The 20,255-nt window shown below is 32.4% G+C and overlaps 2 protein-coding genes across 2 annotated transcripts in view; one reads left to right on the forward strand and one right to left on the reverse strand.

Moving 5' to 3' along the window:
• Positions 1-869: 869 nt before the first annotated feature.
• On the forward strand, positions 870-4,399 carry LOC148272431 (EEF1A lysine methyltransferase 1). The gene is made up of 3 exons (XM_088240031.1): positions 870-1,165; positions 1,268-1,418; positions 3,090-4,399. Exons 1-3 carry the CDS (start codon positions 1,007-1,009, stop codon positions 3,431-3,433), a joined length of 654 nt encoding a protein of 217 aa, XP_088096157.1. The 5' UTR covers positions 870-1,006; the 3' UTR covers positions 3,434-4,399.
• Positions 4,400-4,735: 336 nt separating this feature from the next.
• Positions 4,736-20,255, reverse strand: part of Klp98A (kinesin-like protein 98A) — a 39,434-nt gene continuing 23,914 nt past the window's right edge. The window contains exons 16-23 of the mRNA XM_088240044.1: positions 19,625-19,974; positions 17,654-18,008; positions 16,733-16,832; positions 14,575-14,741; positions 13,306-13,845; positions 12,315-12,363; positions 11,724-11,890; positions 4,736-10,889 (exon numbers count right to left, since the gene is read on the reverse strand). Of these exons, the coding sequence (XP_088096170.1) occupies positions 10,665-10,889; positions 11,724-11,890; positions 12,315-12,363; positions 13,306-13,845; positions 14,575-14,741; positions 16,733-16,832; positions 17,654-18,008; positions 19,625-19,974 (1,953 nt within the window). The 3' untranslated portion in view covers positions 4,736-10,664. The remainder of the gene's footprint in view (positions 10,890-11,723; positions 11,891-12,314; positions 12,364-13,305; positions 13,846-14,574; positions 14,742-16,732; positions 16,833-17,653; positions 18,009-19,624; positions 19,975-20,255) is intronic.

Below are 20,255 nucleotides of genomic sequence, written 5' to 3' on the forward strand. Positions count from 1 at the left end.
TTTTCTGCACAAAACCGTTATTATTTTGAAAGATAATAAAACAAAACGCAAGTTTGTACAAGTACGAAATGTTCTCATTCGACTGTCACTGTTTTCATTTTCTGTTAAAAAGGGGATCCTCGAATTACTTTTAGAAGTTGATGGTGTATTGCTATTAAAAAATATCGATTTCATTCATAATAATATTAATGTTTTAATCACTTACCGATGTGTTAGCTAAAGATAAATTAATAAATGGTAAAATGTTAAAATCCCCACATTTTCCTCGCATAATACCAAACCTCACAAAATCCCCAATCATGTTGAGATTCCCCGTAGTTTGGAAAATTCCCCACAAACTGGCAACCCTGACAATATCATCAACACCACATATAGTTATCACGGGGAGAATAAATCAAAGTGGAAAAAAAAGCTTTTGAATGGGGTAGTTTGTTTAAATTGAGGATGCTAGCGATATTGAGAAAAATAAAGATGAGATAAGATTATCTCGGAGGCTGTAAAATTAAGTTCCACGTTCACTCGTATGAATAGACGGAAGCTGTCCGTCTCTTCGCCAACTGAGAGAAAGCGGGAACATCCACCGATCGGAAACTTGAGATTAAATGGAAGATCGCGTCTTCCTTGTACCATATCGGATATGTGAGATAGAAAGTTAATTCACCATGTTTTCTTTCCTATTTTTTCCACTCCGAGAGAATCTAATCTCATCTATATTTTTCTCAATCTCGCCACCATCTCTCAAAACAAACAAACTGCATACCGCATTCAAAAGCTTTTATTTCAATTTGATTTATTCCCCCGTGATATAAATGGTATCGTTTATGGCAATGATTGAAACTTCATTCTTATCTGTGGTTAGTGGTTAGGCTCTGTTTTGACATTTTGAATTTTGACACATTTCTCATGACAGATGATGTTAATTTTAACCTATAAAATATTCATAAAATTTAAACGCGAAGTTACCGAATTTTATAAATCATTTCAATTTGATTATTAACCTTAAAAAATGTCTGCAGATGAGAGTGACGATGTCCCATGTTTATCAGCGGAAACGTTTGCCGCTCTGCAGGAATTTTATTTGGAAAAGGAAAAACGGCGAGTTATACTTGATAACTTAGAACGAGAAGATAATTTAAAAGGAAATGTAATATTTGAAGAAGATTGGGTAGGTAGTTAAATTTGAGTGTGGTCATGTATATTACATCTATTTTGTATCTGTATTGCTGCAATTTTATATATTTATGTTGGTGATTTATTTAATTTTTAGCAACTCAGTCAGTTTTGGTATGACGAATGTACAATCAATTCGATAGTCAAAGCAGTTAAGAGAGTTTTGCCTCCCAATGGAACCGTCTGCTTGATCTCATGTCCGACTCTCTACACTCCGGTACATAGAGCAGTAGAAATTCCAGATTCCGGTACAAAACTTATTTTAATTTATTTGTACAAAAATCCGCAAGGAAAGGCGCTCTTTAAATGGAAAACGAGTAATGATTAGTTATCAATCATTTTGCAAAGATTCACTTTTTAATATACACAACTAAAATAACATTTTTAGAAAAATGACTTCGCCTGATTGTACAAAGGGCATTCATTGCATTGATACACTAATTACAGCCTATCGAGACCATTTGTTGCTCACACTTCATTGCTATTTAGTTTATGAATTTTTGGTAACAATATAACGAGTAACGATGTTCCAGCCTCCATATTCGCCAGACATGGCTCCGTGTGACTTATTCGTATTTCCAAAAATAAAGAGAACCTTAAAGGGCTATCCTTTACAAGCATAGATGACATTAAAAGTGCATCGCTGAACGAGCTATGGGCTATCTCAAAGATGGAGTTTAAGAAGTATTTCGAGGCTTGAAAGAAGCGCTGGCACAAGTGCATAATATCTAATGGGGACTATTTTGTAGGCGACAACATTAATGTAGACGAATAAATAATATTTTTTTTTCAAAAAATGAAAATTCTCGTTATTTTCTGAACACACCTCGTAATGCATGAATCTCAACATTTGCATGCATGCATAGTTTTACCACCTTCACCTGAGAGATTGCATTTTGACAGCATCCAGCCTACTTTCAACCTTATTTTTCCAATGAGAAAGTTTAGCGCTACGGGAAATTGGATATAAAAATGTTTTCTTATGCGTGGTAAAAATTGGAGCACTAAATTGTATGGCAAAGTTTCTTAAAAATGCATAAAAAAAAATTAAAAATAATATTGGTAAAAACTAACTACTTTGGATGACATCACTAGTTTTTCCGAATCAACTTATTATAGTGTTGTGAGAGATTTCCGGTTTGTTGGAAGCCAACTGGCTAATCAGCAGAACTACCGCGAAGAAAGGGAAGATAACCTAAGACGTCACATGCGGAGTAATTTTGAAAATTCAAAACTTAAAAAAAATCTTAGCGCTGATAATCATTACATAAAAATGTTTAAAAAAATTTTGGCTTAGTTTAATAGTCTTTCATCTAACATTTTTTTTTAAAAACCGCTGCCTTCTGATTCCATGCTTTGCTCCCATACATAAGGGTCTGTGCTATCTCTATCTTAGACACTATACACTATAGAGACTTTTGTATGGGAAATGTTGTTGCCCTCAACAATTTGAAAAAAAGAGACCCTCTTTGACAAAACCTTTGTGGAATCTTTTGTAATCTATGGTCAGTTTTAATAGCACTGCTTTTATGGCATACAAATGTTATTTTTAACTATATTGTTTTTTATTTATTTATTTGATCTTATTTCAACAATTTTCAATAATAAATCAGATATAACAATAATTTTAGATAACATAATATATTTTGAAAAATTAACTGCCTGACTAATATTGTATACTCATTCTAAGATAGTCAAAAATCATACATTCTCATCACAATGAACTTCCATCAAGAATTTTCACTTACAAACTTAAATGTTTCATTCTCATTTTGATAATCTGTCGTTTGGTAAACCATATTTCAAATTCATTTTATTTATTAAAAATATACTGTAGAGACATAGTTCATATTATGTAATGACAACATCAATTGGTCGTATTTAATTATAAAAAAAACTAACAACTATCTTTCTTTCAGTTAAACTATTGGAATTTGATACAAGATTTGCAGTTCATGGACACAACTTTATACATTACGATTTCAATTTCCCGGATAAATTACCTAAAGAGATCATTGGAACATTTGATTTGGTGATAGCCGATCCACCATTTCTGTCAGAAGAATGCTTGACAAAAACATCGGAAACTATTAAACTGTTGGCCAGAGACAAAATCATTCTTTGTACGGGAGCCATAATGGCAGACTTAGCCAAAGAATTGTTGAATGTGAATTGTTGCTCTTTTAAACCCCAACATCGTAACAATTTGGCCAACGAGTTTTCATGTTTTGCCAATTTCAATTTTGACGAAGAATTGAGATAATAATTACGTTGGTCTTTTGTTACTGCTAAAACATTTATACTCACATTGATCGTCCAGTTCATTAGATAAAAAAATAAATTCAAGTTAAATGAGACCTCTTTTTAGGAAAGCACCATATAATGAAGTAATTACTTATATTTTTTATACAAGTTGTAAATAAAAACTAATTTAAAATTAATGTTAATCGAGGCACTTTACTTAAACTCAAAACACCAAACATCCAAGTTTTGAGGAAAAGGATATTAGGTAAAATGTAGTTTGATTTCATAACTAACATTGAAGTCTAAGAACGAACGCAGCAGCCTCCTATAACAAGTGTTTTGAGCGTACAGCGGGGGACCTGACTTGGGACACATGCTGTGGATGCTTCGGGAGACTCTTAACCCATGTTGCCCCTTCTTCACACCTACGGGCACCCACTGTCCTGGAAGACCATCGATAACGATTTTTCAGTTACATTCGGCGGAACTAAGAGACACGGGATTGATGTGTGAGGAGGCGAGAGTGCTGGCTAGCGATAGGTTCTCCTAGAGACGTCTGGTGATATCCACATGTTCCACTTAAGAGCGGATGTGGAAAACAAAAATAAATTTAAATATTATACTTTGTACACCTCCATTTATATTGAGAATTTTTAGTAAATAATTTAAATCAAACTGTGTTTGTGAATAAATGAATCAGTAAGCCCAGAAAAGACGTAACCCACAAAAATGTTAAACTGAGAAAATTGCATTCAAAGTTTAGCAATGTAGCTATAGGATGTTTAAACTGGCAATAGTGTAAGCAGTGCCATCTATTAATGAATAGGAAAAGATGGGTTCATCTACATCTAGTTTATAAAACGCATGGTTATGGACCTCTTTTAAAGTTCATTTATATTTGTGGGTTACATCACTTCTGTGCTGACCGCCTCAAATCTAAACTTTATAAAAGTTGTGTCATGATAAAATATATTTTATAAACTGACTCTGTTTTTCCAATTATTTCCTTTATCCAGATCTAATAGTGCATAAAGCACTTCAATTTGAATATCAGTTGCTTCTTGTTGATTGTTAATTTTCTAAAATTACTAGTTTCACACGTCAGGTACTTTTTTTATTTATTTAATTTTAAATTGATATGTATTTGGCAATCAAACTGATAGTAGCTTGATGTTTTAACCATTAGTTTGGGTAGGTAGGAACAACTTGTCTTAAGGCAATATGTCCGCCCTTATATAAAGTGTTAAAAAAGTAACCATTACTTCTATAAGTGGGTGACTGGGTATTATGTTTTCAGAGAATAAAAATGAAAGATTTGTAATAGGGATTAAAGTTTTTTTAATATGTCATTTACCCACAATAAGCTTTTCATCAGCACCGTATTCGAATTATATCTCAAGTAATTAATTAAACGAAACAATATAAAGTTAACAATTGATTTACTACAATTAAGGCAAAGGGCTTATATAATTAAACATAAATAATATTCAGTGCAGGTAATTTGGTGAATTTAATCTTCATTAAAACAAATATTTAGGACAGAAAATAAATAAGACATTACATAAAAATATAGATAATTAATGTTTGAATGGAGAAATTTTTCAATATACATAATAAATCCAGTGAAACATTTATATTTTGACAAACATATTTTGACACCACATGAAAATAATTTATTACTGAGGTGAGAATTACCCAAGCCCACCGAAATCAAAAACAACCACTTCGATCTTTGACTTTACACCAATAAAAAATTAAGGCATATAATATTAAAAATGACATCATCGTTTCTTAATAATGTTGGATAAATTTAAAAACTAGACATTTTACAGAGAACCCTAGTGCTATATTATAATATGAGTTCTCATTTGAAGCAGTTTTATATATTTTTAAAGACAATGTAAAATTTTGAGTTTGAATATGAAAGGCTTTAATTGCAACCATAATGACTGATGAAAATTCAATTTCCAGTGGTAAAGTGATTTTTAAATTTTATTTTAAGGTCAAGATTATGCAACCGATGATTGAAAGTGTTTGTAAGATAGTAATTCTTGCTTTAATAAAATGTATCAAGAGTAAGAAGCTAAAACCATTGTCAGTTAGATTTGGATTGATTTAGAAATATAGTTTTACAACAGCAAACTGAACATTATAAAAACGTATTAGGATCAACTTGCTTATATATTCAAAAATGATTATTAATTAAATACAGATGTTGCCAATTAAACTGATAATCTGTGATGGGGCACGAGTCATTCAAAAATAATTTTGGAAAACGTCATAATTTTTCTCAGTATTCAGTTTGATATGAAGTTTAAATGTAAGTGTATGTACTCTTATTTCTGACAGAATTTGAGCATCTTTAATTTACCCAGCATGCTCATTTGTCTTTCAAAGATTACTGAAGTATAAGTGATGTATTTATAATCAAATATAACATTCAATATAAATACTAACAATAACATTAAAAATACACCACACAAATACACACCAAAAAAATGAAGCACGTTTAAAAATAAGTATTCATAAGCTAACTAACAGATTTTACACATATCACAATAAAAAAATAAGGGTTTCGGATATTTGTTAAAGAATCAATCAAGAATAATTACAGCTGTAAAATATAAAAAGTACATAATTAATAAGAGGAATGTTCAATTTATCTTTAATGTTTGGTGTAATTTTCAAGTTCAGGGCAGTAAGTTTACATTGGAATAATATTTGAAAACACGGGGACATTGCACATCATACGTTAATATGAAAAAATGTCTTAGTTGAAAACTCTGTGTATCTATTATCGCAGAATATAATGATACAGAATTAACAATGAGGCATACAAATATTTTATGAAAGATTTTTACCCTTTAATGAATAGTTTTTTAGGAAAATAATACCGAGCGAACATATTATATACAGCACTCACAGTAATCGGCCACCCTAAAAACCAGGCAAGTGTCCAATTAGTGAAAACGGCGGATTATAGTAACATGCATACAAAATATTGTAAAATTTAAAACACATGTTTCGTAAATTAAGATATTTGTGAGAGGATTTGACTGTATGAGCTGCAGTCTGACATTTGTTATTGTCTTCATCCTTAGAGTCTGAGTTACTTGATAATCGGTTTTTGAGGCGAATTTCACGTTTAAGTCCCATATTGTTAGTGTTGTAAATAAATCTAATAAGATGCTTGGATTTGTACTTCAAAACTCTAGATATTTCAACAATACTACTGCAATTTGCACATTGTATAATACACTAGTCCGCAGCATACTAGAATACTGTTCCATAATTTGGGATCCTTCTGAATCAAACCACATCTTTGAGATAAAGAAGGTTTAAAAGCGATTTTTGCGATACTTATATCTTGAAGATAATAATTATTATCTATTCTTGGATGCTGGATTACAACACCCTCGAATTTAATTGTCAAATCTTTCTTGAGAAACATACCTATAAGCTGATTTCTGGAAGTATATAATCCAAATACACTAAAAGAGATCAGTTTGTATTTTTGCAAAAATAATTATACTAGAGCGAGATATCATGCACTGTTTTACGCACCCAGAAGCCGTACAAATGCAAGTCAGAATTCACCCATTAATAGGGCAATTCGGCTTCTGCGGATAATATGGATCTATTTTTCTGGACATATCGGCAGTTTAGCAGCTATCTGCTTTCTATTAATTAACCTCTAACTTATATTTACAGTCTGCATTACGTGATGGGTTAAACAACAATAAATATTTATGAGCTCATTTTCCTCATTCCTCAGAATTTCCTGTTATCTTTCTTCAAAAACATTTCACTTTAGTTCTGAGTTTTCAGTCACCCTCTGAATCATTCTTCCAGAGGAACTGAGTCGAGTCTATAGGCACACGGTGGAGCACTGAATTTGACATAGGAATACCGATGAATTATAGAACCTGATTTTGTGCTTTCAACTAGTAAAAATAATGGCAAATTATAATAGTTGTCGGATAATCAAGCAGCGGATTACTGAGAGAGTACTGTATGTACAAAATGTAAAATCTTTAAAAAAAATTCACACCAAAGTGTGTCTTATTCTCAGATTATTTTTAATTTTGCTCACATATAGATAGGTACTAAGAAGTTGTTTTTATGAAATTCATTTTTATTATTAGTACTATTTTCAGACTTATGTATTAATTTAATTTCAATAATATTACAAAAGAGTGTTTAATATTATTATGCAAGTAATATATATTGAAAATAGACTGTAAACATGATTACACTTTATGCTATGGAATAGTGTATTCATATCTGCTGTATTTTTAAAAGGTAACTCAATAATCAGTCAGAATCAATGAGATAGTTATTAAAATAACATAAAAAAGTTATTCCACTAAAATTACTAATTTCATTTTTGATATTATTTTCAATATTGCACACTTCTCTAACTACATCCCGATCAATACTGAATTTAAGCCCTGAACACGGACTGCAGAAATTGTCTAGTAATGTAGAATATGTTATTTAGATTACCTTAAAAATAATTTTCCGAGATAAATATTTGACTACATCAATAATTATTGATAACTATAACAATTTAATATTATTTATTACTTAAATCAAGGCAAGGCTGTTGCTACATCTAATCTACAGTGAAGAATTCCGATATTTAGAAATACATTGGATTTTAAAATAGTTTCGGCCCCCCTCTGACATCACTGATAAGTATATTATACTAGTAGAAACTATTTATTTATATGTCACTGGCTCGGCCATTTGTTTTAATTCATTAAAAATCTGTAAATTCTATGAACTGGTGTAGCAACGGTCTAAAATATATCTTCTATTGTGACCAAGCTTATTACATACATGAGTTACTACATAAATATAAATAACAAGGATTAAGAATCATGTGATTGAATCGAACACTTTTACTGGTTAATGAATTATTTTGATATAAGATATTTTTGTACCTACATAACGTACTTCAGTTTACAAAAAAATATATTTCAATTCGCAAAGGCAAAATGGTAATTGGTCTTATTTGTAGATTTTAGCTACACTTGTTATTTTAACAATTAATCTCTATAGTAATAATAAAGACAACCCTTTTCCATTATATTGTATTATTATGAAGGTGCATTTAATAAATATTTTCTAATTTAATATAATTAACGAGTATTATGATAAAATTCAGTGATCACTGGGACATACAATTTATGTTTAAACTATATAAATATAGAAGACAGAACTAAAGGTTGAAATTTATTACGACTATAAATTATCACAAGATGTCTAAACATGTATTTTTTAATGAAGAAATAAAATATTGTGTATATTATACTATAATATTTGTATATAAAATAAGAATTTTCGTCATTTAAGTTTGAAATACAGGTAACCCTCTTATAACACGGTCTCCAATAGCACGGTTTCTCTCTAACACTATAATTTTTTTACAGAAACCCTCCTACAACAACACGGCTTCTCACAACAGTAATAGGTTGAAGCGAAAATGACCACAAATCTTTAGAAAATTAAATTTTTCGCATGTTAGAACTTGCAAAATCGATCAGAGGTGACGGTTCTGACGATATGAGCATTTAGGACGTTCAAGATTTATTGATGGAAGATGAAATCGGCAAACCAGAATAACTGGAAATGGCTTAAGACATTCAAATTGATTTCGAGGAGAAGATTGTGAAACAAAAGAATTGATTAAAGAAATTACAAGCAAGCAAAAAATCTACAATCTTTTTTTTATGCACACCCATCCTCTGAAAGAAGCCAAAAATTCAAAAGGGAGCTTGAAAATAGCTTGTTTCCGTATCAGAAAATCTGCAACATTCTTTTAAGGAATAGCAAGCAAACCAATATTACAGGTTTTTTAAAGAAGGCAGAAAGCACAAATGATAAAATAAATTCAGAGAGTGAGATGATATTATCATTCAACTGAAAAAACGATTTCGTTTATTTGTATCATGCAGTGATGAGTAAAAAATCATTATATCAAGATTTAACAAATTGAAAAAGTTATTTTTTGCTGTTTGACACATAAAAATGTAATTTTATAATTTTTTAAATAAAAACCCCCGTTTTTGTACTGCCTCTAAGTCCCATAACATGGCATTTTATAGGAACTTATCTACCGTGTTATAGGAGGGTTACCTGTAATATGAAGCTTGGAATAACTACACCTTCACTCAAAACTAATTAAACCAAAAAGAGATAGTTTGTAAGAATTGAACTTTAGTAACCAAGAACTGTTAACAACATTTTTATAAAATAATTACTGTAAAGGAAAAATAATTTTAAAATACGATTTGCATATATTATTACATATCTTAGTTTTTTTTATTACCAATACTCTATGCTGTCAACTTTAAAAAAAAATAGCTATTTACATCGGTTGATTTTTTCATGCTTACAATATATTGGGACTTAAATACCAACCATTTAGTAATGCGTTTTTTAAAGTAGTTAATACATAAAATTATTCAGTGGTTAAACCAATCAAAATTTGATTACCAAATAATACAGATTTTAATATCTTATCTTTCAACCTCTTTTACTGCGCACATAATATGTCATTTTCAGCATTTAAAATTTACATAAATTATGGTATTCATATTTATATTATAATGTGGGAAACATTTATAGTCACAGATTACAAATAATTTATTACATTAGTTCAATTTATGATCAGTACTAAGTAAAAGTGTATTCCATACTTCAGTAGACTATTTTTATATAATAATTAAAAAACATGACCTGTTCTGTGAGATGTTTTGTATAATTCATATTCCTTACAGTATTGCAATGTCATAGAAAGGTTGGGAGTTCAATATATATAAGATGTAATATTAAAATAAGCGCAGACTAAAACCACTTTCGAGGGGTGTTTTTAATATTCGCAGAATGAGGCAGAGACAGACAGTATATTTTTCTGCCAATCATCTCTTTTCATTCATAGATATAAGGCAAACATTTCATTTGATTATGTTCAAATGTCCGACAGCAAATTAAAAATATTTAACTCTTTTTGCGGACACAAAAACCTCCCCCCGAAACAAAGAAATGAGTGCAAGTATGCATAGGCAAACCCGCCACCGCGATATATATGTACGCCACTTTTCACTTATTTCATCTTAACAAATTAGATTAATTAGGAATTTAAACAGCGTGAAGGCACAGTACATGACCAAGACGAAGTAGGGTCTGTGTATTAGAATCCAAATGGTCAAATGCAACCACAGTATTTCTAAGTTCCATGAGGATCATCCGGTCCCACATTTGCCACTTTCGAACACTCCCTTGCGGAAGAAAGGGGAGAATTGGATGAGGGTTTCTTTGGTAAGAGGCTGCGCGTAAAACGGGCACCGTTTATCACTCGAACAGACTTTGAGCAAAGTTCTCAAAAACATTTCTAGCTGCGGGCGGCGGTTCTTGGCCAGGGATTCCGTCGTGAATAGTTGGCGGGACGGGAACGGTATCGCGGCAACCTAAAAATAAAATTTAGAATAATATGTTTATAGTACATAATGTTTATCACTGCAACTAATACAGTCTTAAATGAGTACAATGAAAGTTTTTAAGATATTTAATTAAAATTAAGTCTCCTTATGCCTAAAAGAAAATATGAATCCCTGGTGACGACTGAACAAACATAAATGTAATGTTAATAACGTTTTTTATTCACATATTCAATGTTTTAAAAACAGTGCATTAGATGTAATGTCAGCATAATAGCTGCTAGTGTATATAAAAACGATTTCAATCTTTCATTGCTATCAAGCAAAAGAATAATAAATGACCTATTATCCCTTTTCAAATTGATACGATTCTACAATGTTTGATTATGTCCAAATGCTTGCAGACTGGCATGCCTAGACTTCCATATCCCCTTCTCAAAAATGTTTTCCCTCTCTGTTGAAATAAATTTAAATATGATACGATTCTGTTTAGGACAAAAGTTTTACAACACAATTTCGGCCAATGTTGTTATGTTATTTTGTATCACGTAGTGGGGTTTATTAAAAAAAAAAACAAATTTGGCAAAATCATTATGCATATTGTAGATTCCACTAAACAAATATATACATAATTAAAAGTGCGTGGGTTTTATATACATTATGGCAACAGAATTAAAGCCAAATGGCATTTGCAGTTTAAATTCTATTATTAGAATGTGTGTAAGACCTACGTAATTGGTTATAAACATGTTTAAAATAATTAAACAACTTTTTCCAATATGACGGTTCGAGGCCTTTGTCCAAAAAAGACAAATAATTAACAATTGATATGAAATTATTAAGTAAATAATATTATAGACTTACCTTTGAACCATAGGTGGCTTTCATATTAATATAAAGTTCTCTGAACCTCCGGTACCTTCTAAGCAAAGCCCACCTTTCCTCGTTCACCTCTATTCTCACTTCATACTCGTAATGGGTGGATTTTCCGGCGCCCCTTACAACGTAGCAAGGTATTGATATGCACTGATCTGTACAAAATAAAAATATATATTTATTTATTACAAAACGTGCAGTATTCACACATAATTGACATAGATATACAATAAGCATATTTCCTTTTTTTTTAATGTAGTAATTTTCATTAATTGTTATTTAAATAAATGCTCTAAGTTTTACAGAATGTTTCTGTGTTTGTAAAATTAGCAAGATCATAAAAATATCACTTCTAAATCAATATTTTTTTAATGAATCCAAAAATTCTAACCATTTATACTATCCAAATAATGGTTATAAGTTCTGAACACACTTCTGCCTCGATTGGGTTTATTATGTGCACAGTTTAATTGTACCTACATTTGTATCAGATAATGAATTATTATTGCAAATCGCATTATTCTTATAAAGATTAACAGTTTTCGTATAATGTTTGGTAAAGAAAAATATAAAACTTACTGAGAACTGCCGATTGTGACAACCACGTTGATTGGTCAAAGGAAGTTTGCTGTGAAATCAAATACATAATTAATTAATTTTTTTGAATTATTTTACAGACAAATTATTGATATATTACATGTTCCACTCTCCTATACGATAAAGCAATTACAGTGAAACCTCTATCTATCGTTCCTCGAAAAATCGTTTTCCCTGATGGGTCATTTATTTCTTTTACCTCAAACTAATTTCATACAAAACACAAAAATAGAACACATCAGTCGTTTCCCTCTCCAACATTTAATGGCATTAGTAGTTTTAATTACGCTGCGTAACTTGCATATTTTTATACCTAAATGTTTGACGGCACTCGTAACAATTCGCAGATTATTTAAGGGTGGGTGGATACTTGTTTATTATTTTATTTTTTGGTTTAATTTATTGAATTTCAACTCGCAGGATAAAATTTTTCAATAGGTAATCGAGTGGAGATTAATCGGCCTGATGGTGTACTGCTTAGAGCGATTACCCACCATTAAATAAATTAAATAATTATAAAAATTGATTCAAAAATTAACTCAATTAAATTAATGTTGTTTTTTTGAGCCGGGTAGATTTTACTGTGGTGTGAAAACGTCCTTGGGATTACCATATATTATTATGACTGCATTTGACAGGCATTTTAAGATTTAGACAGACGTGCGGCCGGCATTACTTTGAGACAGGCATTTTTAATTCCAAAATTTCTAGTGGAGATTTTTACTTTTACATATTAGAAGAAAAAAAACTGTTGAAAAAATCTCACTACATATTTGAAAAATATGTCGGATAATCAAGTAAATACATTGTTTCCATTATACAAAGGTAATGTATACTTAAATAAAAATAATAATTATGAGGCGGAATTTTAGTTACCCATAAAACTAGGTAACCTCGTTTAAACAAAACTTTTCTATTTTCATTAATAAGACTTCTACATACCTAACAAATAAATGTGTAAATAAATATTTACCGATAGTGAAGATGATCTGAAATTATTCTGAGTAGACATTTGGCCCCCCGTGACACCGGCTAATCTCGACTCCACCGAGCTTTTTCTCGAACCGAATATGCTCTCGGTATTGACGTTTGACAGACTGCAGCCCTGCGCCAGTTGGATGCTTTTCAGGAGCGGGTCCTGGCTTTCCGCCCACAGATTATTATCGTACACATCCGACTCGCTGATAATCAGTTCGTCGTTGGAGGTGGAGACATTATCGGAGCCCTCCAACTCCTCCTTGAGCCTGTTGCGGAGCGGGTCCGTACTCGCGACCCTGAGCGCCGTGTTGCGGCCCGCGGAGAGGCCGGCGTTGTACGCGTCGTCCGTGAGACATTCGTCCGAGAGAGGGTGGTCGGTGAGGGCGCTCAACTCGCTGTCGCTGCCTCCGTGGGGGGTCTCGTGTATCGGAGTCACCATTATCGAACGGGATTTGGAAGCCGAGCGGCTGTCGAAGTTGGAATATTGCAAGGCCATTTCCAAACGGATGTATCGCCTTTGCAGTTCTTGCAACACCTGATTATGAAACAATAATTAGATTGTATAATGTAGTGCTTAAGTCGAAACCTAAATAAATATATCAATTGTAATGTGGTCCTTGCCTGGCTCGGAACAGGGTTTGTATCTTTTTTGTATCGAGTGTTAACATATGTTGTGTCTGTTTTTTCCAAATTTAAAAATGAGCACCAAAAGTAAAAAAATGATAAAGGTTATACGTCATTTGATAGAAAAATTTCTGCTCTACGGGATATTGTGTTTGCTTTTACGTTACGTATTTTATTTGATTACAAGCCTTCAAAATGGAATTCAAGTGGACAAAAGTGATCATTTTAGAAAACTCTTTCTGTTCACGTTCAATCGAGGATTTTTTTATGTATCGTATTATCAGCATTGATATTTTAAAGTTTTGTGATTTAGAAATGTCCGCCAGTTCACAAGTTCTCTTCAGCGAGTTGTCCTGATTGGTAAGCTGGCTTCTCGGTAACCGGAAATCGGTGACAACATTCTATCATTATTAGATTTCGGAGAACTAGTGATGACTTTCAAAGTAGTTTATTTTTATTATTTTTTTAATACATTTTTGAGAAACTTCGGTAGACAATCAAATGGTCTAAATTTTACCGCATGTAAGAAAACATTTTTTATATCCGATTTCCCATAGCACTGAACTTCCTCATTGTAGGATTGAAATTCATAGCTTATTCAACTTGTCGGGATCACATTGATTTTGTATCTAGAACTCACGGCAATCTGGTGGTTGAGTTCCTCCTTAGAGCAGTCATTCTCCAGGCTCGAGATTACGAGCATCTTCTGAGTGGCGACCTTCTGGCAGAGTCGCTGCATGGCGCGGAGCGCTTCCGCTTCTGTAATGCGCTTGCTGCTCAGAGACCCACTGGTTCGGCCCATTTCTCCTGCAAACATTACCACCCTCGTTAACTCATATCGCTGAAACAATCGAAATAAGTTCTGGTCCCGCAATTCGACTCTAGATAAGGAGGTTCAAAGTTTAAATTCCGCTCTACCACCTGTTTATTTAAGCCTTCCTTTACTGCGCTAAAAAAATCCACGTGTTCCGGTGCTGTGTAGTCCAGTGGCGAACGGTGATTTTATTCACAGGTAAGCCATAAACAAATATCATTTATTTGTACCTATATAGTAGGTACATTATATAACGTAAGTGATATAATATACTATAAATTGCTATTTTTTATGTGGTTCTGTGTGATACAACAACTCTCATCTATGAAATCAACTCAAATGACGTAACTTCGTGATATATTATATTATGTAGCTATATTATTAATTAATTTAACACATAACTTTTATAAAAGTTTATAAAAAATAGCACAATGAATTCAGTCAGTATTAGGTATTCTCATTACAATTGAAATGTCAACTGGCCGGTTTGTACTAGAAATGAATAATGCAAAAAACGTCCGCCTTGAGCGCCACATGTGTTGTGAGTCATATGTCAAAAGTATCATCTCAAAGAAAAATAGTCCTTAAGAAATAATGTTTGAAATACTGTTTTCTAAGTCGAGAATCTTCGAAGAATTTGTGTTATTTGAAAGTTTACTCTAGGAGAAAAATCCCGCCACTGGGTTTAACATGTTCAAAATATGGTACACTTATTTGTATGAAGAAATAAGCTGGAGTAATCGGCTAGTTCCTTGGCTCATTGCTGGCGCTGGGCGCGCTTTATTAATATTTTTATTTATATTTGGATAAAAATACAAATGGTGGCAATGATTTATGAGAAATAGTAATAATTTGTTTGTTTTTCTGTAAATAAAATTACCGTAAAACATTATTACAGATAGTCAAATATAATGGTAAGCTGCGCATAATTGCTCCTATACACAGTTCGCCCCTGGTGTAGTCAATATACATACAAAAATAAGGGATTTAAAAAACATACTTTTTAAGAAATAAAAATAGACTAAATATCCACACTATATAATGAAGAGAGGAGGTGGTAAAGAGGGAAGGAAAGGGGGAGGAGAAAGGAAAAACTCAAATATTCGGGAAGTGACATTTCATACATGATTTGAATGTAAATAAAGAAGGGGCATCGCTGACATTAGTCGGTAGATTATTCCATAATCGAGCAGCTACTGCTGTGAAAGGAGAGGCAAAAAAATATTCACAGAGATGTTATTAGATGCAATGTGTACTGGCAAGGGGGAGAAAAATATACACATCACCGGGAAGGGGGAGTTAAAGGAAAATGGGAATACATCCGAACCCCGTTTTACACGGTTTCTTATGTATTTGTTTTTGGGATTTCCGACGGCAATTGAATGTACTTACTACTCAGTATACATAGAGAGAAAATGCACGCAACGATCCATGGAAAGACAGATGTTCGGTGTATGTCTAAGAGACAAAATAAGAAATGAAGAAATAAGGCGCCGAACCGGAGTCGTGGATATCATGGATCATGCTGCGAAATTGAAATGGCAGTGGGCAGGACACTTGGCGAGGCAAAATGATGGCAGGTGGACACCCAGAATAATAAAGTGGAGATCGTGGGCAAACAAAAGAAGTGTTGGAAGGCCACAGAAAAGATGGGTCGACGACATTGCCTCTATTGCCGGTAAAACGTGGATGATGAAAGCGGGTGATAGGAAGGAATGGAGACGTTTGGAAGAGGCCTTTATCCAGCAGTGGAGAGAATAAGGCTGCAGAAGAAGAAGAAGAAGATACATAGAGAGTTATGTGGAAAATTTTGGGTTTGTCAAGCAATGAAACCATGTTGTACCGAATGTGCGTAAACGGGTTTACCTATTGTCTGATAGTGAATAATCTTTGTTACTATTTAAGTATTAAAAAAAAATATGGCACATGTCAGACATATAATTGCATAATGAACTACATGTAAGAATAAAGAATAGTTAGTTACCTGCTAGTTTTCTACGTATCCTGGCACGATTGTGACGGTCCTCTGGTGAAATTTTTTCAACTGAGCTCGGTGTGAGAACTGAGAAACTGTCTTTTCTGACCTAAAAATATAACAATTCCTCGAGATGAAATGATTAAAAAAAGGAAACATGTACAAATAGTTGTAATCTATCATCATGGATTAGACTAGTACACTGCTACCTAGTGTCAGAACATATTATATAGAATAGTGTAATAATGTTTAACCATGGATTAAACCTTACCACTCCGATATTGAATGTGACTCGATATCGAAATTCTTGCATCAACTCTTATGTTGAGCTAGACTTGACATTATACAACATGCAATTTCTAAAATTTTAGAAATTGCATAGGGTGTGTGCTATAGTAATTGGACATGCTACAGTAATTGGACATTCTACAGTAATTGTCTATTCTAAATCTAATCATTAGAAATAAATAAATGCACTGCGTTCATTTTTAGAAAATACACACAAAATTGTATATTTCATGGTAAAGAAAAATTCTTGCGTTTACTTATTTTTTACCATTAGATTTAGACTACTCTACATTATTCCAATAAAACTTTTTATTGAGACCTTCTTTTAAGGTTTTTTTTGTTAATTGATGGAGTTGGTGGTAGGTAAAACATTAAGGAGTGCAAACGGATACTAAATAATTGGGAAAGATTGTGATCCCGCTGTGGAAGGGTTCAAAATTCCAAAAGTTAGCACAGTTCCACACTACCACAATTTGATTACCATTTTCTAACGTGATTAATAACAACTAATATATATATTTTTTTAAAGTACTAACATTTTTTAATGTTTTAAACTTTATTCTGAATGTCACAGTTGATTTTTTTAAAAATTGTACAGTACTCATTCTAATAAAAGCAAAGACAGTACAAATAAATAAATACCTTTCCATAATCTTCAGTACTGGACATCTCATCACTGTCGTCAAGTCGCGGAAGGTGTTTTTTTAAAACAGGCATCGTAGAACTGACTATGTTTCCATTATTTTCCACTATTTCACTGTCGGTTAGCAGACTGGACCTGCGACCGTATTCACTCGAAGTCCCCACCCGGTTGCCGTTCTCATTAGGTGTAGAACTGTCAGCAATAGACAAGGAATTGGGAATGTTAGAGTCAGAAGGAAATGATTTTGGATCATTACTCGTGTCTATGGAGCAAGATGAGTTGGCTGTGTGAAATGTGTCGCAGCTGGCCATAGTGGAATTTGCCACTTGGGAATTGTTTAGATCCAGACTCATTCTAAAAGAAAAATAGATTTCGTTTATAAGTGTATAAGTGGAAAACACCAAACAAAAAATGATCTTGATAAACCAGACATTATAGAGCACAAGGAAACAAAGAATTATCAATTACATATAAGCGGTCTGTGTATAAACTATTGAATAATAATGATACATTTGATATTTTACTCAGCACTTTTAATACAGTTTTTCCCGTAAAGAGAAGAGTAGATTGCAGCGGTGAACGGTGATTTTGTTTATAAGAAAGCAACAAAAAAAATTATATCTACATAGTACATAATAACCCATTTATTTATTTTTACTGGATTTTCGGTAATGATAAAATAATATTAACTGAAATTTATAAGTAATATATAAATTGCTATTTTTTATATGGTTCTGTGTAATACAATAATTTCATAAAATAGAAATTTGAATCGGGATGTGGTCCCGTGGCTAGTGTTGCGGACTCGTAGATCAGATATCTGAGGTTCGAACCCCACTCGATCCCAACTTGATTTCCATTTTCTAATAGTGAGTTATAACTCGTTAAAAATGGCCATCAAAATTGAAATATTTGGGTAAATTATAAGAACGCTAATATTAAATATACAAAAAAAAGGAGATCGACTCAAATGATGATTATTGTTAACTTTAATGATATATGTATTATAATGTAGCTATATTATAATATATATTCTCCATTATTTTAATAAACAATTATAAAAAATACCACAATGAATTCAGTAGATTTATATTCCTATTACGATCAAAATGTCAACTGACCGATTTGTTCGAGAATGTAAAAATTAATAATGCTAAAAACGACCACATCGAGCGCCACATGGCCTGCGATATGACTGCATGAAAGTAATGGTGGTCATATGTCAACTATATCATCTCAAAGAAAAATAGTCCTTAGGAAACAATGTTCGAAATACTGTTTTCCAAATGGAAAATCTTCAAATAATTTGCATAATCTGCAAGCTTACTTTAGAAGGAAATAACCACAACTGAGTTTATAAAGAAATAAGCAAGTTAGTAGAAATAGATTAGTTTCTTGGCTCACTGCTGGCACTGGGTGCGCTTTATTAATATTTTGATTTATTTTTTGGAGGAAACTTCAAACGGTGGCAATGATTTATAAGAAATAACAGTTATTTGTTTGTCTTTCTGTAAATAAAGGTTCTACAAAATATCATTATAGATAGTCAAATATAACGGTAAGCTGCACATAATCACTTATAGGAACAGTTTACCCCTAGCAGATTGATATATAAATAAACAAAAGATTACGGTTAGTAATGAATTTGTTTGAGGACCTCCTGGGAGTTGGTTTTCAGAGAAAAACCCATTTCTTTGAAATGTTAAAACCAATAGTTGCAGACATCGTACAATATGCTTTCACCGAGAGTAGTTTCATTTGCATTTTCATTCAAATTTAAACAAAATGCAATGTCGGATATGCTTTTTAATTGGATTAAAATAACAGATTTTAAGTTGAAATAAATTAGTAAAGATTTGACAGAACATTCTAGAAAAGTATACGCAGGTGTCCTCTGTTCCACAGCAAAAATAAAACTTTAAAACAATTAAATTACACAAAACACTACATACATTGAAATAAATACTTACAATTTCTTTTTCTCTCTTATTTCATTAATATCATCGGGGTCTCTCTCAATTACAGTTATTTGTCGGACAAATCCATCCCCTCCCCCGCGTAGAGAGATATCGGAAGCCTTGGAATACTCCAGAGAGTCATTGTGACTCAGATCCGTTCCGTTTTTCTTCCTTGGAGCCGCTCCATCACCATTCTCCTCCTCCAGACTATGTTCAGCCTGCAGCAGGGTCTGCTCCACGCCTGCCTCTTGGACGGCCAGTAGAGACAGTTCGGCCTCCAGTTGCTGGACCTTGGACCTGTGCGAGGCTAAACTGGCTACACGGGTTTGTAGATCTTGTTCTAAAGTAGTAAGCTCTTTTTTCTGAAATAAGAATGGGATGCAAACTTTGTAATCAGGAATAAATTAATATTTTAAGATTATAAATAAAATGTGATGTTATATTGATCATGACAATAGTTACACTAAAGTAAATTCATGCACATTCATTTTACTACTTGTTAAATGGATTGATTAAATTTAAGACATGGCACCATTAAGTCCATCAAATATTTGAAGATGGACATGTTAAGAGCAAGAATAATTGGCATGTATGCGTGAGAAGATGTATGAATGTAGAGGAAGCGAGGTCTGTATGCAAAGAT

Source organism: Micrasema longulum, unplaced genomic scaffold (genome assembly GCF_059751315.1).
Source record: "Micrasema longulum isolate JH-2025_06_02 unplaced genomic scaffold, ASM5975131v1 h1tg002333l, whole genome shotgun sequence".
Lineage (NCBI taxonomy): Eukaryota > Metazoa > Arthropoda > Insecta > Trichoptera > Brachycentridae > Micrasema > Micrasema longulum.

Bases quoted from the DNA above. Each gene is read 5' to 3' on its own strand.
- LOC148272431 (XM_088240031.1), top strand. From the start codon at position 1,007: ATGTCTGCAGATGAGAGTGACGATGTCCCATGTTTATCAGCGGAAACG. The intron at 1,166-1,267 runs GTAGGTAGTTAA...TTTAATTTTTAG, and splicing joins TAATATTTGAAGAAGATTGG to CAACTCAGTCAGTTTTGGTA. The intron at 1,419-3,089 runs GTACAAAACTTA...TCTTTCTTTCAG, and splicing joins AGTAGAAATTCCAGATTCCG to TTAAACTATTGGAATTTGAT.